This window comes from Rutilus rutilus (assembly GCF_951802725.1).
Source record: "Rutilus rutilus genome assembly, chromosome: 24".
Taxonomy (NCBI): domain Eukaryota; kingdom Metazoa; phylum Chordata; class Actinopteri; order Cypriniformes; family Leuciscidae; genus Rutilus; species Rutilus rutilus.
In genome coordinates this window covers 2555627-2571776 of record NC_140228.1, presented here as the reverse complement: position 1 = coordinate 2571776, position 16150 = coordinate 2555627, and the positions used below count along the sequence as shown (strand labels likewise).

Genomic DNA, 16150 nt, shown 5'->3' with positions numbered 1-16150 from the left:
ACTCTTTAACAGTGTAAAAAACTCAGTATGCATGAGACAGCAATTCACCCCCCCTTTAAACTCCTCTCCTGTCATTAATACGCTGTGGTCTAGTCATCAACAGAAAATTAACGGATTGAGAGGGGAGAAACATGGATTTTGGCGTGACATTTCTTGCGTGTGCGTGAGAGCTTGAGATTGATGCTGAAAGCGTGAGTGTCACGCCAGATGCGTGAGAGTTGGCAACCCTGTAATTCTGGGATGTTTTGTGTCTCTTTATGATACTAATAAAGACCGGACAGGATAATCTGATTAAAAACTAATTACACATGCAGTAATGAATCAGAAACGACAGCAGAAGCTGTTTCATTAAAACCCCATTGAGCCGTGAATCAGTCACACAATGGCAGACGCGGTTTCGGGTTTTAAACTTATTTACTCAGAGGACAAGCAGCTTGAGGAGCTCTTTAATGTATCTCAGGATTCATTAACAAACACAAAATCTGTTCTGACTGATGACTGAATGATTCATATTTTGAATTTGATTGGATTATGTGAGTGATGCTGGTTTGTTTTCCATCTAAAACTCTCCAGATATTCAGAAGGTCTCGCCTCAAACCCTCAGATATGAGCAGACGCTAAAGAATAATTTCATGTCATCTGGATTGTACGAGTGCATTTTCACTGGGACACGAGAGCAGTCCGACTGAACACAAGCCTCGCTTTTGTAAAATGGCCCCACAAAGTCGAGCGAAGCAAAATCTATTGTGGCGTGGACTGAAGGCCTGGAGTCAAAGCCCAGCATCAGCAGTGAGCGAGGGGAAAGCGTCCCATCAGCAGAAGCTAAAGCCCTCCATTGTGGGACCTTTGTAGAGCGGCTCTCGCGATAGCGGCCCGCACGCGACCGGCTGTATATATTGGGCTGTCCAACTTTTCCAGTGTCACACTTTCTCACGTGTGGGTCAGTTTGGACAGTATCCAGTGGAAAATGTCGCAGTATTCTGGAAAGGTAAGGGTCTGATTGGTCACGAGTCAAGAGAACCACCATCTTTCTCACAGAAACCAGCCTTTAGCTGAAAACATATTCAGCACGCATGGATCTTCATAAAATCCCTTTCCTTGTGAAGTTTTATGCATTTACTCTGTTAATATTTAGGCCGATGTTTTTAGGCCCCTGCACACGATGAGCTGTGTGATTTTTGTTAATATTTTAAAATAGATTTCAGTTTTGGTATTTTCTGCTTTCATTTAAATTTTAGTTAGAGTTTTAGTAATGTGTGTTTTTGTCTATTTTTGTTGTTTTTTTTTGTTAATATTTTAAATTAGACTATATTTTTATTTTTTTTATTTTAATTGTATATTAAATTTTAGATATTTTGTTGCGTGTTTTTGTCTTTTTTATGTCTATATAATTTTTTTAAGTTTTAGTTTTTGGTAATATTCTGAATTAGAAATTTTATTTTTATATTTTTCATTTTTATTTTAGTAAATTTTTTGTTATTTTGTAAATATTTTGTCATTTATTAATAGTTTTTTATATCTATATAGTTTTTTATTAAGTTTTTGTTAATATTTTGAGTTGAGTTTTTTTTGTCGGTTTTTGTCATTTTTAAGTCTATATATTTTTTATTTAGTTTTATTTTATTCATATTTTGAATTAGTTCATTTTAATTTTAGTTGAAATTTTAGAAATTGTTATTTTGTCTATATATTTAATTTTTTGTTTTGTTTAGTTATTTTGGTACTTCAACTTAAACTAAATGAAAACGAGAAACATTGCTTTAGCAACTAGTTGAAATAAAATAAGTTTGAATGTTTTTTATATTTTATTTTATTTATTTATTTATTTTTAAGTAATGAAAATGTTTTTTATGGTTTTAGTTTTTAAGAGTTTCTGGCATTATTTTTTACCTTTAGTAACATTATTTTATATTTAGCTTGACATCAGTTTCTCGTAGATGTTTCACAGGAATGGAAAGGATTTTTTCCGGCCTGTAACATGAAGGTTTTGGCTAGCGTTATCATAATGCGAAACATGCTTTGTTCCTCATGATGTGTTGATCTGAATCTTCCTCTGGTCCTCAGATCGTGTTCTACGAGGGCCGCTGCTTCACCGGCAGGAGGCTGGAGGTGTACGGCGACTGCGATAACTTCCAGGATCGTGGTTTCATGAACAGGGTGAACTCCATCCGTGTGGAGAGCGGCGCCTGGATCTGCTTCGATCATCCCGACTTCAAGGGACAGCAGTATATCCTGGAGCGCGGGGAATATCCCGAGTTCCAGCGCTGGAACTCCCACAACGATCACATGGGCTCCTGCAAACCCATCAGGATGGTGAGGCATTCACTGCTCTTCATAGAAGGAACATTTCTGGTTCCCTAAAGAACCTTTCAGTGATCATTTCTTCAGGAAGATCAGAAAAAAGTCACATTTTCTTAGTGTAAAGAACATTTTAATAATCGAAAGAACTTAATATGCAGTGGAGGTTAAAGGTTCTTCGTGGAACCATCAATGCAATAAATGACCTCACTTCATTTGAAGAGCATTGCATTATGGGATGCATCATCTCACGTGATATGCTCTGTTGTTTAATGCATATTTTAGAAATATGTTATTCCATGCATTCAGGAGATTTGCGAACTCAAAATCAGTCTACACCCTAAATATAACACACTAGCAAGGGCTTTAATGCTTTAAACATGACGCGATTACATGCAACACATTTATGAGGCCATGCATGAAAACATAATTCCAATATATCAACAATATTACAGTATGATTTTTTTAGCATTGCGTGAAAAAGACTCATTATGCAATGATACATGTTCTGTTGTCACATAACCTCATTACATTTGTAAGTTGAGAGCATTGCATTATGGGATGAAGCATCTCACGCTACATATTTTAGCAAATGTAAAATGTTATTCCATGCATACAGGACATGTGCATACTGTGCATAATATGCATGCTTCATTCTGCAGAAATAGAGTTGCATGCAATTCCAGATATAAAATATAATATACTTCATACTGCAGTAATAGAGTTGTAATTTTGCTGTATACTGCATATTTTATAAAATGCACAGTGTTATTCCATGCATACAGGAAATGTGCATAGTATGCATTCTTTATACTTCAGAAATAGTAAGAGCTGTAATTTTATTGTGTGCTGCATGTATATTTTAAAAAAATGTAGAATGTTATCCATGCACACAGGGAATCTGCACACTGTGCTCGATATGCATGCCTCATACTGCAGAAATAGGAAGAATTGCATGTAATTCCAGCTGTAAAATGTCATGAGACCTCTATAGAAGTGAGCTTGAGTCATAAGTGTGCTTGTGCTTGTCTCTCAGCACGGAGAACACTACAGGATGGAGATGTTCGAGGGCTGTAACTACACCGGTCAGTGTATGGAGTTCTGTGACGACTGTCCCTTCCTCCAGAGCCGCGGATTCAACACGAACTGCGTCAACTCTATCAGAGTGTTCGGTGACGGAGCGTGAGTTCAATTCCCACAGAGTTATCCCTCCATCCACACCTGTCACTGGATATTCTATATTATTATAGAACTATTGCTAAGTTTGCATTGTATCTATATGTTTAGATGTTGAAAAACCTTTAAACGTTTAACTTGTTTTTCATGAAAAATGTATTTATTCTTGCTTTATTTCAATTACCCGAAAGTGAAGTTTCATCTTTAGTTTGATCTGGTCTTCTCATCATCATCTTCATCCTCTTCTTCTCTTTAGGTGGGTGATGTATGAAGAGCCAAACTTCCGTGGTCGCATGTATATTGTGGAAAGAGGAAACTACTGCAGCCATAACGAGTGGCAGGCCCAGAACCCCAACATCCAGTCCATCCGCAGGATCGTCAACTACTTCTAAACCCTCCACAGACACGCTGCTCTCCTCCACTCCAGTCCTCCCTCTCCCTTTCTCTCTGAACATGTAAAATAAACACTGAGAACCAAAACCAACACGGTATTTTATCACACACCAGTCTCTGTGTCTGTCACTGACTACAGCATCTCTCCAGCTCATCGCTGATGCACATCTTTATCATTATTTTTAGGGTCAGATTCAAAGATCAAACCAAGTGTTTTTGAAAGACATTAATACTTTTATTCTGCGAGGACGCATTAAATTGATCAAAAGTGACAGTAAAGGCATTTATAATGGGATTTCTACTTCAAATAAATGCTGTTCTTTTGAACTTTCTATTCATTTAACAAAATTTATCACAGTTAAAGCAGCAAAACTGTTTTCAACACTGAGATCATGAAATCATCATATTTGAGTGAGTGATTTGTGAAGGATCATGTGACACTGAAGACTGGAGTAATGATGCTGTAAATTCAGCTTTGATCACAGGAATAAATTACACTTTACTATATATTCACATAGAAAACAGCTGATTTAAAGTGTAATATTTTTTCAACTTTTAAATCAAATAAATGAGCAGAATAGATTATTAAAAATGTTTAAAAAATATCTTAACTTTTTAGTCACCCATTTATCTTCACTTGTTCATTTTAAATGGTCCTTTAGTGTGAAAAAATACATTTATAAAAGTACAAATATTTTATTTTGTCTTATTTGGAGCTCATAAAAAAGTTATATAAATAAAACCACAAAATATTTGTCAAAGTAACACAGTATCATTAGGTCATCAGCACTATATGACTTATAAGGGACTAGATATGCTTATAAAAACAAAAGGTTAACAGCTGAACATTATTTCAGTGGTATTGAATGAGAAATGACTGTACACATATCTGAGATCAGTAGAGCAGCGTTCAGCTCCTGATGAGATGAAGACTGCAGAATGAAAAATGAGATCGACACCACACACACTGTAAATGTTCACGAGTGAATCTTTATTAACATCTTCTTAAGATGAACCGTATGAACATGAACAGAAGAATCAGAACGGAGTAAAACTAAAAGCTCTTACATTCAACAGGATCGTGAAATTAGTGTCTAAAATCACCATCAATCAAACAAACTCAAGTTCCCCTGATCTTTAAATAAAGCTCTCTTTCTTTTTATACATGTCGTCATTCATGTAGAAACTAAAATAATTTTTACTGAAATCAACATTATTATTTATATAAATCTAAAGTCCTTTTAAGATTCACTGTTATTTGAAAACGGAAAAGCATCAAACGTTTTGAACTCAAACACACGTGTGAAACATGAATGTGGAGGAGAAACTAAACGTTTGAACTCTGGATGAACTCCTCTCCTCATCCGCTGGATCTCCTCTCCTCATCCGGAGGACGAGGGCTGTTTGTCCAGACAGGATCTGATGCGGGTCATGAGCTCCTGCTCTTCATCCAGCGTGAGGTCCAGATAGTCTTCCTCGTGTCGGGGAATGTCCTCCAGAGCCTCGTTCACTAACTCCTCATCCAGAGTACTAGAAGCTGAAGCTGAACACACACAGCTCCTCAACATCTGCATCACTGAGACTTCATTCATTATAAATAATGGCCTTTTATACACATGCATAATATAACAAATATGCATATTTATAATATTAATAACAAAATTAATTTGTCATGTTATTCATTGTCACTGATACAAATTACTGTCCTTTTTATATCTAAGTGTGTGTATATATATATATATATATATATATATATATATATGTGTGTGTGTGCATATGAATGTACGTATATGTGTGTTTGTGAATGCAGTTGTATATGCATATTTATTTATTTTTATTAATAATAAAGAATGGCATTATTATTTTTATATCTATATTTATGTATAACAGAAATGCTTGTGGGTGCAGTTATATATACATATTTATTTATTTTTATTAATAATACATAATGTATATATTTTTTATATGCTTAATATACATGTATCTTTTTTGTATTCAATGTCATTAATATAAAGCATTGTTATTGTTATTTTTGTATGTGTATATATATAGATGCATTTTTTTATTAATAATAAACAATGGCATTTTTTACATTTTTATATATGCATAGTGTACATATGCATATTTATAATATATATTTTTTACAGAATGAAATTGCATTCATAAGTCCACCTACAAACATACACTCACCTAAAGGATTATTAGGAACACCATACTAATGCTGTGTTTGACCCCCTTTCACCTTCAGAACTGCCTTCTACTACGTGGCATTGATTCAACAAGGTGCTGAAAGCATTCTTTAGAAATGTTGGCCCATATTGATAGGATAGCATCTTGCAGTTGATGGAGATTTGTGGGATGCACATCCAGGGCACGAAGCTCCCGTTCCACCACATCCCAAAGATGCTCTATTGGGTTGAGATCTGGTGACTGTGGGGGCCATTTTAGTACAGTGAACTCATTGTCATGTTCAAGAAACCAATTTGAAATGATTCGAGCTTTGTGACATGGTGCATTATCCTGCTGAAAGTAGCCATCAGAGGATGGGTACATGGTGGTCATAAAGGGATGGACATGGTCAGAAACAATGCTCAGGTAGGCCGTGGCATTTAAACGATGCCCAATTGGCACTAAGGGGCCTAAAGTGTGCCAAGAAAACATCCCCCACACCATTACACCACCACCACCAGCCTGCACAGTGGGAACAAGGCATGATGGATCCATGTTCTCATTCTATTTACGCCAAATTCTGACTCTACCATCTGAATGTCTCAACAGAAATCGAGACTCATCAGACCAGGCAACATTTTTCCAGTCTTCAACTGTCCAATTTTGGTGAGCTCGTGCAAATTGTAGCCTCTTTTTCCTATTTGTAATGGAGATGAGTGGTACCCGGTGGGGTCTTCTGCTGTTGTAGCCCATCCGCCTCAAGGTTGTGCGTGTTGTGGCTTGACAAAGGCTTTGCTGCATACCTCGGTTGTAACGAGTGGTTATTTCAGTCAAAGTTGCTCTTCTATCAGCTTGAATCAGTCGGCCCATTCTCCTCTGACCTCTAGCATCAACAAGGCATTTTCGCCCACAGGACTGCCGCATACTGGATGTGTTTCCCTTTTCACACCATTCTTTGTAAACCCTAGAAATGGTTGTGCGTGAAAATCCCAGTAACTGAGCAGATTGTGAAATACTCAGACCGGCCCGTCTGGCACCAACAACCATGCCACGCTCAAAATTGCTTGAATCACCTTTCTTTCCCATTCTGACATTCAGTTTGGAGTTCAGGAGATTGTCTTGACCAGGACCACACCCCTAAATGCATTGAAGCAACTGCCATGTGATTGGTTGATTAGATAATTGCATTAATGAGAAATTGAACAGGTGCTCCTAATAATCCTTTAGGTGAGTGTATATATATATGTGTATGTTTGTAGGTGGACTTATGAATGCAATTTTATTAAGAAAAAATAATGGCATTTTACATATTTATGCATGTTTGTAATATGCATTTTTGTTGTTGTTGATGTTTCCTGTTGCTGATATCGTGTGTTTTCTCTGTGGATCTCACCGGTGTTGTCGGAGGAGGAGGAGGTGCTGGGCTCCTCTGAGGAAGAGGATGGAGGAGAAGGAGACAGGAGTTCAGGAGGAACGACACCCTGATTATCCAGCAGCATCTGTGTGGCCAACTCCAGATCATCTCCCATGAGCCTCAGCATTGAGTCTGCGATATCCAGCTGGAAGCCGAGCGACACCAGCTGCACGCACACACACACACACACACACACACACACGTCACGCTCATGATCTCACAGCTGAAGTCTGTATGTAAATCACAGGAACACACACCTGATCCAGCTTGATCTGTCGCTCTGATCTCTGATTCTGAGTCTGAGCTTCAGCGCCGTCCAGCAGAATCTGTAGAAGAACATCTCAGCGTTAATCATGTGTGTGTGTGTGTGTGTGTGTGTGTGTGTGTGTGTGTGTGTGTGTGTGTGAGTCTGAGCTTCAGCGCCGTCCAGCAGAATCTGTAGAAGAACATCTCAGCGTTAATCATGAGAGTGTGTCTGTGTGTGTGTGTCTGTGTGTGTGTGTGAGTCTGAGCTTCAGCGCCGTCCAGCAGAATCTGTAGAAGAACATCTCAGCGTTAATCATGAGTGTGTGTGTGTGTGTGTGTGTGCTCACGTTATAGGCCTTGTCCACGTCTCCTCTGGCCTGATGCAGGGCTCGGGCCGCGTCTCTCTTACTGAAGCTCAGCTCCACCAGTGTGTGTGTGTGTGTGTGTGTGTGTGTGTGTGTGTGTGTGTGTGTGTGTGTGAGTGTGTGTGTTGGTGTGTGTGTGAGCTCACGTTATAGGCCTTGTCCACGTCTCCTCTGGCCTGATGCAGGGCTCGGGCCGCGTCTCTCTTACTGAAGCTCAGCTCCACCAGTGTGTGTGTGTGTGTGTGTGTGTGAGTGTGTGTGTTGGTGTGTGTGTGAGCTCACGTTATAGGCCTTGTCCACGTCTCCTCTGGCCTGATGCAGGGCTCGGGCCGCGTCTCTCTTACTGAAGCTCAGCTCCACCAGTGTGTTGATGTCCTGCAGACGTCGTCTCCTCTTCTCTCGCTCTCTCTCCTTCATCTCCTTCCTCTCCTGATGGGCATTAGCACACGTTTAATTCTGAGGTGTCACGAGTGAACATGTGCTTTACGTGTTTATAGTGTAACACCTTCTTCCTCTGTGTGATGTGCAGCACGGCCTCTGATAAATCTCCTCGACAGGCTCTCAGACCCAGACGAGCGTCCTGCTCAGAGAAACCCAAACTCATCAGCTGTGTGATCTTATCCGGGTCCAGACACAACTGACCGAACAGACGCTCAACCTGACCGACACAGAGACACAATCACAAGTCATTCTCCAGAAGAATCAAACGAGTCATGGTCAAGAACAATCAAACTAATCACTCTAGAAGAATCAAATGACTCATGGTCTAAACGAGGTCTAGAACAATCAAACTAATCACTCTAGAAGAATCAAATGAGTCATGGTCAAGAAGAATCAAACTAATCACTCTAGAAGAATCAAATGACTCATGGTCTAGAAGAATCAAACGAGGTCTAGAACAATCAAACTAATCACTCTAGAAGAATCAAATGAGTCATGGTCAAGAAGAATCAAATGACCCATGGTCTAGAAGAATCAAACTAATCACTCTCCAGACGAATCAAACAAGTTATATTCTAAGTCAGTGGTTCTCAACTCCAGTCCTCTGGACTCGCTGCTCTGCACATTTTGTATGTCTCCCTTATTTAACACACCTGAATCAGATCATCAGCTCATTAAGAGAGACTCCATGAACTGAACTGAGTGTGTCAGATAAGACAGACAAAATATACAATAAAAAGATATATCTTTACAATAAAAAGATACAAAATGTGCAGAGCAACGGGTCCCGAGGACTGGAGTTGAGAACCACTGTTCTAAGTAAACAAATGAGTCATATTGTATAAGAATAACACCAGCCATATACTAAAAATCAAAACAAGTCATATTCTATAAAATTAAATGAGTCGTATTCTATAAAAATTAAACATGTTTTCTATAAGAATCAAACACGTTGTATTCTATAAGAATCAAATGAGTCATCATATTCCATATGAATCAAAACAGTCACATTCCACATGAATCAAAGGAGTCAATTATGAATTATGTTATTGTTGTTATACAGTAATAACAATAAAATGCTTCAAAAGTGACTCCTTTATGATTTCTATATGGTCTATTAAATGTATTTAAATGTTGCAATGCAAAATGTATTCATAGCATTTTTATTATTTATCATTTTATATATTGATTTTGGTGTTAAATATGACTTGGATATCTTCCGACGTTCACGAGGGCTTGATTTTAATCCAGAATATTTACAATAAAAAAAAATTTTAAATCAATTTTTTTTATAATCTGTGGAGTCAATTCTAAACGTTCACCACAGAAAAGATGGAAATTGAATTAAAAACATAAACTCCCATAATAAGGAAATATATTTGCCACTATCTAGAGCATTAATGTGAGAATACACGAATGAGGGTTTGATCTGAGTTTTAAAACAAACGTGTTGAGCAAATGATTAAAAGATTCACTCAGAATTCTCACTGGACTTTCACTGGTTTCAATCTACAGGTGACTTACAGGAAGAGTCACCAAATGAATCACTGAACAGTCAAAAGAATCAAAAGATTCAGATCTCTGGGATGATTCACAATCAGCACTGCTAGTAGTACAGGTTCTTTTAGAGGTAAATAGACACAATAATAGAGACACAATCATCAAATCTCAGAGCATTTACTTCTTTGAGCTTGTACGAGGCTTGGTTCTTGTTTCCTTCGTGGTACGCCAGCACACTCTGAAGAAGATACAGCCTCAGAAACAGCACGTCTTCTCCTCCAGTGTGGCCCTGAGAGCCAGAAACACACAGATCAAGCAGTAAACACACACAGAGACACACACACACGCATGTGAGGTGAAGAACAGTGTCACACACACGCTCACAGACCTTGATCTGCCTCAGTCGGTTCTGCTGTTCTCCGTAACACCTCTGGAAACACTCCTCGGCCCGGGACAGTCTCTGTCTGGCGTCGTTCAGGCAGTCCAGCTGTCCCAGAGCCTGGTAACACCACACGATATCCAGCTGCAGGACGGCGTAGTTATCCACCGTGTTCAGCAGCGCAGAGTTACACTTACTGGAGGAACATCAACATCAGAGTTACACTTACTGGAGGAACATCAACATCAGAGTTGCATGAGAGCATCGCATTCAAATTCCTCAAGTGGAAAACATTTTATACTTGTAAAATTACAGATTTCTCAGAATGTTTAACATCAAAATTGAACAGCGCTGATGTCATTGTAATATTTGCATACTGAACTATTATTGGTCTTTTTCATGCATTTCTTTATATAATGATAAACCTAAGAGATCATAACTGTAGAGTTTGCAGGACAGCGGTGTGTTAAAATTACTCAGGCATTAAATGTCAAAATTTTATATTTGTATGAAGCTTGATGCCAGTGTTATTTTAGCTTTCATTTTTCTTTCATTAATATTTTGAATTAGCTTTTATTTTTATATTTTCAGGTTTCATGTTAATTTTAGTTAAATTTTTAGTCATTTTATTCGTTTTTTATTTTATTTTAAATATTGCTATTAAGGTTTAATTTATTTTTATTTTTATTTATTTCCAGTCAATAATTTTAGTGCTTCAACTTATGCAAACTTATTTCCAAAAGCCAACATTTTCTCATTTTCTTTTAGTTTAAGTTTTAGTTTAAACTAATATTTATATTTTAATATATTTTGATTAACAGAAATGTTTTTAATAGTTTCAATTAATGATAATAACCCTGCTTTATACTAAATTACAGCTTGAACATCTAATCTAACCGCACTGATGTTGCTGTAATATCTGCATTCTAAACATAAATTGATCTTTTTTAAGCATTATTGATTGTATTATTACTGGTCTTTGCCTTTATGCATATAAATAGTAATTTATCCACTGCAAAGATTATATTTTGCATACACATTAAGTGACTGCAGTGAATAGTCATGATGAATTATTGATGTCATGATTAATGTAAAGTGTGATGAAGCCGTACTTGAACTGTTCGTCAGCGAGGAGTAGATGACACAGAGCGGCGCTGTGATCTCTCTTCTTCAGCAGAGATCGGCCTTTCTCATGGAAACCCATCGCCAGGATCAGAGCCTGAGATCGGGAGAGGAATTCAAGAGATGGGATATTAATGCAAGCACTGCTGTCTGTCTGAACACACACTCGTAATGATGTGCTGGAGCAATGATCATGAGAGGAAAACAGTGTCAGAGTATCACTGATCACTTTTAAACCAATCTTCTGAAGGATTCTAGACTCATATTTCATCTGTGAGTTTCAGGAGGCTGGATGACACATTCAGAATAATCTTCAGGACATGTATCGATACAGTAACATGAAGACGATCACCTTCCTCTCCTCGTCAGGGATCTGGAGTGGATTTCCTTTCTGATCTGCGATCTCTAAAAACGGGGTAGTGGTCGGATCCTCACTCCCATCTGAGGGACACACAAGTGCACAATATTTATTATTATTATTAAAATGATTTACTATTGACCAACTAGTACATAATTTACTATATATATATATATATACACACACGTATATGTAAAAACATATATATTTACAAACTTTTATGTTAGATGCGATTAATCTATTTGACAGCAATAGTATGTATTTATTAGTATACAAATATATTTAAATATATATATATATATATATATATATATATATATATATATATATATATATACACACACACACAAATTTATGCATTTTGCAGACACTTTTATACTAAGTAACTTACAAAAGAGAAACAAAAGCAATTTATCAAGTGGCCGGTTTTTATCAACAGCAGGTTTATTAGATTAGGTTGCAAGTTAAAGAAGAAATCATTTTTGTTAGATTTTAATTATTTATTTTAAAATTAATATTTTTTTATATGCATATAACATACGTGTAATAAGTATAATTGACCATTTGTATGTACATATTTCTTTTATGTGATAATTAGGATATTTATTTAATTTTTTAAAAATATTTATTTTAAAATGTATATCTTTTACATATGTATATAACATGTATGTAACATATATAATTGATAAAAAAATGTTTATTTATTAATTTAATATTAATTTAAACATTATGATTAAGGTATTAGGTATTATGTTTAACGTCACAGCTTATATTATCAACACTGGGTTGACCAATCAAGGCCCAGATGATCTGGTGTAGAACATGTGTGTGAACGTGTGTGATGTTCACCTCTCTCTGACAGGATCTGGAAGCCCTTCTGTGTCCTCTGCACTCCTTCATCCTGACTGCGCTTCTTCTCCTCTTCCTCCAGCATTACACTCTTCACCTCATCCGACGTCACGTTCAGCACCATGATCTTACTGTTGTTCTTCACGTTCTGTTCATCCAGCCGCATCCCTTAAACACACACGGCTCGTCTTACAACATGCGCTGATCAATGGATGAATAAATGTTCAAATCGGCGTCAGTCGTTTACCTGGAGACAGCTTCTTTCCAGACAAAATCAGATTGAAGTATTTGCATTTAAACTCCTCACTTATCCTTAAAAAGCAGAAGAAGTTTATAATCAAACACAGGAATCAGAGGATGAGACAGAACTGTTCAAATGAGTGAATCACTTCAGAAATGATTCACCAAGAATCAACATTTATACTTCATAAATGATCAATTCTGCAACACTGTTATGAACTGAACTGAATAATGACACAATTGTCTTCTGTCGAGCTGCACTGAACTTGTTTCATAATTGATTAACTTCACTATTATTGAACTGAATCGAATCAACCCTGAACTGAGTCGAATCAGCCCTGAACTAAATCGAATCAACCCTGAATCTTCTGTAGAGCTGCTAATAGAATTGAACTGAATTGAATTTGTTACATAACTGATTAACTTTACAGTTATTGAACTGAACTGAATCAACACTAAACTTTACATCAGAATTGACTTAGTTTCATATTTAATGCAGTTTGTATCATTTGTAGGTGAAACTTGAAAAATTTAAATATTGTTGCAAAAGTTCATTTATTTCAGCAATTCAACTTAAAAGGTGAAACTAATAATATTATATAGAAATAGCCTTTATTTGTTATAATTTTATAATTTTTCAGCTTATGAACATTTTCAAAATTTCTGAGATTTTGAATTTGGGGTTTTCATAAACCATAATCATCAAAATTATAACAAATAAAGGCTTGAAATATCTCACTTTGCATGTAATGAGTCTATATAATATATTAGTTTCACCTTTTAAGTTGAATTACTGAAATAAATGAACTTTTGCACAATATTCATATTTTGGAGTTTCACCTGTATTGTTATTTCGCTGTTCATCTCTTTGAGAGTGTCTGTACTGTAACACGTCTGGACTCACTGGTTCTTCAGCTCTTGTGTGGTGATGTCCAGTTTGGTTTTCAAATGAACTTTCCGTTTCTTTTTCTAAAGGAAACACAAACACAGAGTTAAATCAGTGAACAGTGGAGTAAGAGTGAATCTGAATGCACGATCCCACACCTCTCCTTCTTCTCTGGGCAGGTGGAGCTCAAGCGAAGCCACTGAAGTCTCTTTGAACTCTTTATTCCCTTCATCTTTCCTGCTGGTGTCTGACCTGAGGATCTCCAGCGATGACATCACTTCCTCCACAGTGAAGCCAGTGACAGGAGCGTATTTCACAGCCAGTTCCTGAGCAGAAGAGATGAAGGAGAAACAGGAGATCGAACAGGTGTTTCACTCACTCACTCACACACACACTGAAACCAGTGACAGGAGCTTATTTAACAGGTGAAACAAGTGATCGAACAAGTGTTTCACTCACTCACTTACACACTCACACTCACTCACTCACTCACACACTATCTCCTTCACTCACTCACTCACTCACACACACTCACTCACACACACACACCCGCTCGCTCACCTGTAAGTTGTGGAGCTCCGGGTCCCCGGTGTCCGTGGTGAAGGGCTCGAGCCACAGGCGGATGTTGTCCTGCCGGAGGAGAGCGATCAGCCGGTTCTGGATGTGCTGCTCGTCCATCGCTCGAGTCCAGCAGAGATGAGGAGATGAAGAGGATCGGAATCAAACGCGTCTGGAACTGAAACTGAAACCAGCAGCTCTTGAATGGATGGAAATCCCCTAGAAATCCAGAATAAACCATTATACGCTATATCTGCTTAAAACAACACCAGCGATTAGACACATTTAGACGGTTTATATAGATGATATACTTATATGTGCATGTCGTGTATGTGTTAATGTGATTAAATATATCAGTTGTCGAGATGTTGAGGACGTCTCACTCACTCTGCTGCGCTGCGCACACGTGATGTTGTTGTTGTTTTCTTCCTGGTTCAGTCACTTCCGGTCGCACTCGTCATCTGATTCTTTTTTCTTTTTTTTGTTTGTTGCTGCTTTTAGCACCTCCTGCTGGACTGGGGATGAACTGTTATTGAAAAATGTTTGATTTATGTATATAATAATATTTAATATTTTTATTTAATCAGAACACTATTTTATCTAAAGCCACTCGTAAAGGAGGAAATGCAAATACTTGTTCCTGAGAGTTCACATGACTTACTTCACTAATTTGTAATATATCCAGCTAAAAATGTGTTAACTCCATTCGATATAAAGGACCTGTTTGGAGAACATTGTCAATAAAAATAGAGAAACAATTTATATGTAATATATGTCATATTAATAGTTATGTACTCTCTCTCTCTGTGTGTGTGTGTGTGTGTGTGTGTGTGTGTGTGTGTGTGTGTGTGTGTGTGTGTGTGTGTGTGTGTGTGTGTGTGTGTGTGTGTGTGTGTGTGTGTGACAGATTCTGTGTGTGTATAATTTTTTAAAAATATGTTAGCATACTTTGTTCTAATAATACAATTTGATTATTATAAATCCTAATATATAATTCAATAGAGATGTTTTTAAATCATCAATGTTTATATTACATAAATATGTCAGGTTACACAGTGTGAGAGACCAAGCTGGTAGGCATGAGGAGTCAGAAAATAGGGTTTCAAGAAAAAATAGATTTATTTAAAAAAAAAAAAACTAATTTAAAGAATAACAGAAAATGCTGGGCCCATAAAAGAGGTCAACTAAACAGAACTTAACTCAGGTAACATAACCATAACATAGGCAGAACAACCCAAAACCTGAACAAACCAACAGGCCTACTAGACTGAGACATGGGGAAAACTTATATAGTGGCTGATCAGGCCATTCTGACACAAAAGGGGGTAAACAAAACACATAATATATAAACAAACCACAATAACTAAAACATGTTAAACCAATGCTACCTGATATGGACCAAAGATAAATCAATTAAATAATCATAACAAGATAATATACCTAACAAAGAAACGAACACATCTCAAAAAGGGAATACTCTGCCACCCCCATGATACGGGAAAACATGGCGCAGTCCAATTATCCAATCCCCTATTTAAACAGCTGAGAGTCAGTTGAAAGTCCTTTTGCCTGTCAGCCAGCCAGAGACCCCCAGCAGCAACTCCCCAAGAACTGTAACTCAAAGAAAGAGGTATTAATTTCATAGAACGTAACTTAAACTTAATGAATCTGAAATTAGCTAAATTAACAAAGTTAACAAATAAAACTGTTTTTAAACTAAAGTGTGTGTCCAGTTATTTATTTTGTATAGTAGCCT

General features: G+C 37.1%; 2 protein-coding genes across 3 annotated transcripts; one reads left to right on the top strand and one right to left on the bottom strand.

Annotated features, from left to right (window-relative positions):
- The first annotated feature begins 179 nt into the window (after positions 1–179).
- On the top strand, positions 180–3974 carry crygn2 (crystallin, gamma N2). The gene is made up of 4 exons (XM_084399398.1): positions 180–988; positions 2065–2313; positions 3335–3480; positions 3731–3974. The coding sequence occupies exons 1-4, from the start codon at positions 968–970 to the stop codon at positions 3864–3866; spliced, it is 552 nt and encodes a 183-aa protein (XP_084255524.1). The 5' UTR covers positions 180–967; the 3' UTR covers positions 3867–3974.
- Positions 3975–4832: 858 nt separating this feature from the next.
- LOC311284074 (NEDD8 ultimate buster 1-like) lies at positions 4833–14857 on the bottom strand. Of its 2 annotated transcripts, none has more exons than XM_084398906.1 (15): positions 14782–14857; positions 14398–14613; positions 13995–14162; positions 13855–13919; positions 12958–13022; positions 12711–12878; positions 11856–11944; positions 11494–11600; positions 10391–10577; positions 10184–10291; positions 8567–8719; positions 8344–8490; positions 7708–7776; positions 7430–7616; positions 4833–5410 (listed from the first exon to the last, which is right to left on the bottom strand). In XM_084398906.1, exons 2-15 carry the CDS (start codon positions 14512–14514, stop codon positions 5250–5252), a joined length of 1791 nt encoding a protein of 596 aa, XP_084255032.1. In that variant the 5' UTR covers positions 14515–14613; positions 14782–14857; the 3' UTR covers positions 4833–5249. The 2 variants fall into 2 exon arrangements, with proteins under 2 accessions (XP_084255032.1, XP_084255033.1); XM_084398907.1 differs by having other exon boundaries at positions 14398–14578; positions 14782–14853.
- Between the last annotated feature and the right edge of the window lie 1293 nt (positions 14858–16150).

Coding starts and splice junctions, on each gene's coding strand:
- LOC311284074 (XM_084398906.1), bottom strand. CDS start 14,514: ATGGACGAGCAGCACATCCAGAACCGGCTGATCGCTCTCCTCCGGCAG. Junction 11,601..11,855: donor TCCCTGACGAGGAGAGGAAG/GTGATCGTCTTC, acceptor TCCCGATCTCAG/GCTCTGATCCTGGCGATGGG. Junction 7,617..7,707: donor GACAGATCAAGCTGGATCAG/GTGTGTGTTCCT, acceptor GTGTGCGTGCAG/CTGGTGTCGCTCGGCTTCCA.
- crygn2 (XM_084399398.1), top strand. CDS start 968: ATGTCGCAGTATTCTGGAAAG. Junction 989..2,064: donor TGTCGCAGTATTCTGGAAAG/GTAAGGGTCTGA, acceptor TCTGGTCCTCAG/ATCGTGTTCTACGAGGGCCG. Junction 3,481..3,730: donor AGAGTGTTCGGTGACGGAGC/GTGAGTTCAATT, acceptor TCTTCTCTTTAG/GTGGGTGATGTATGAAGAGC.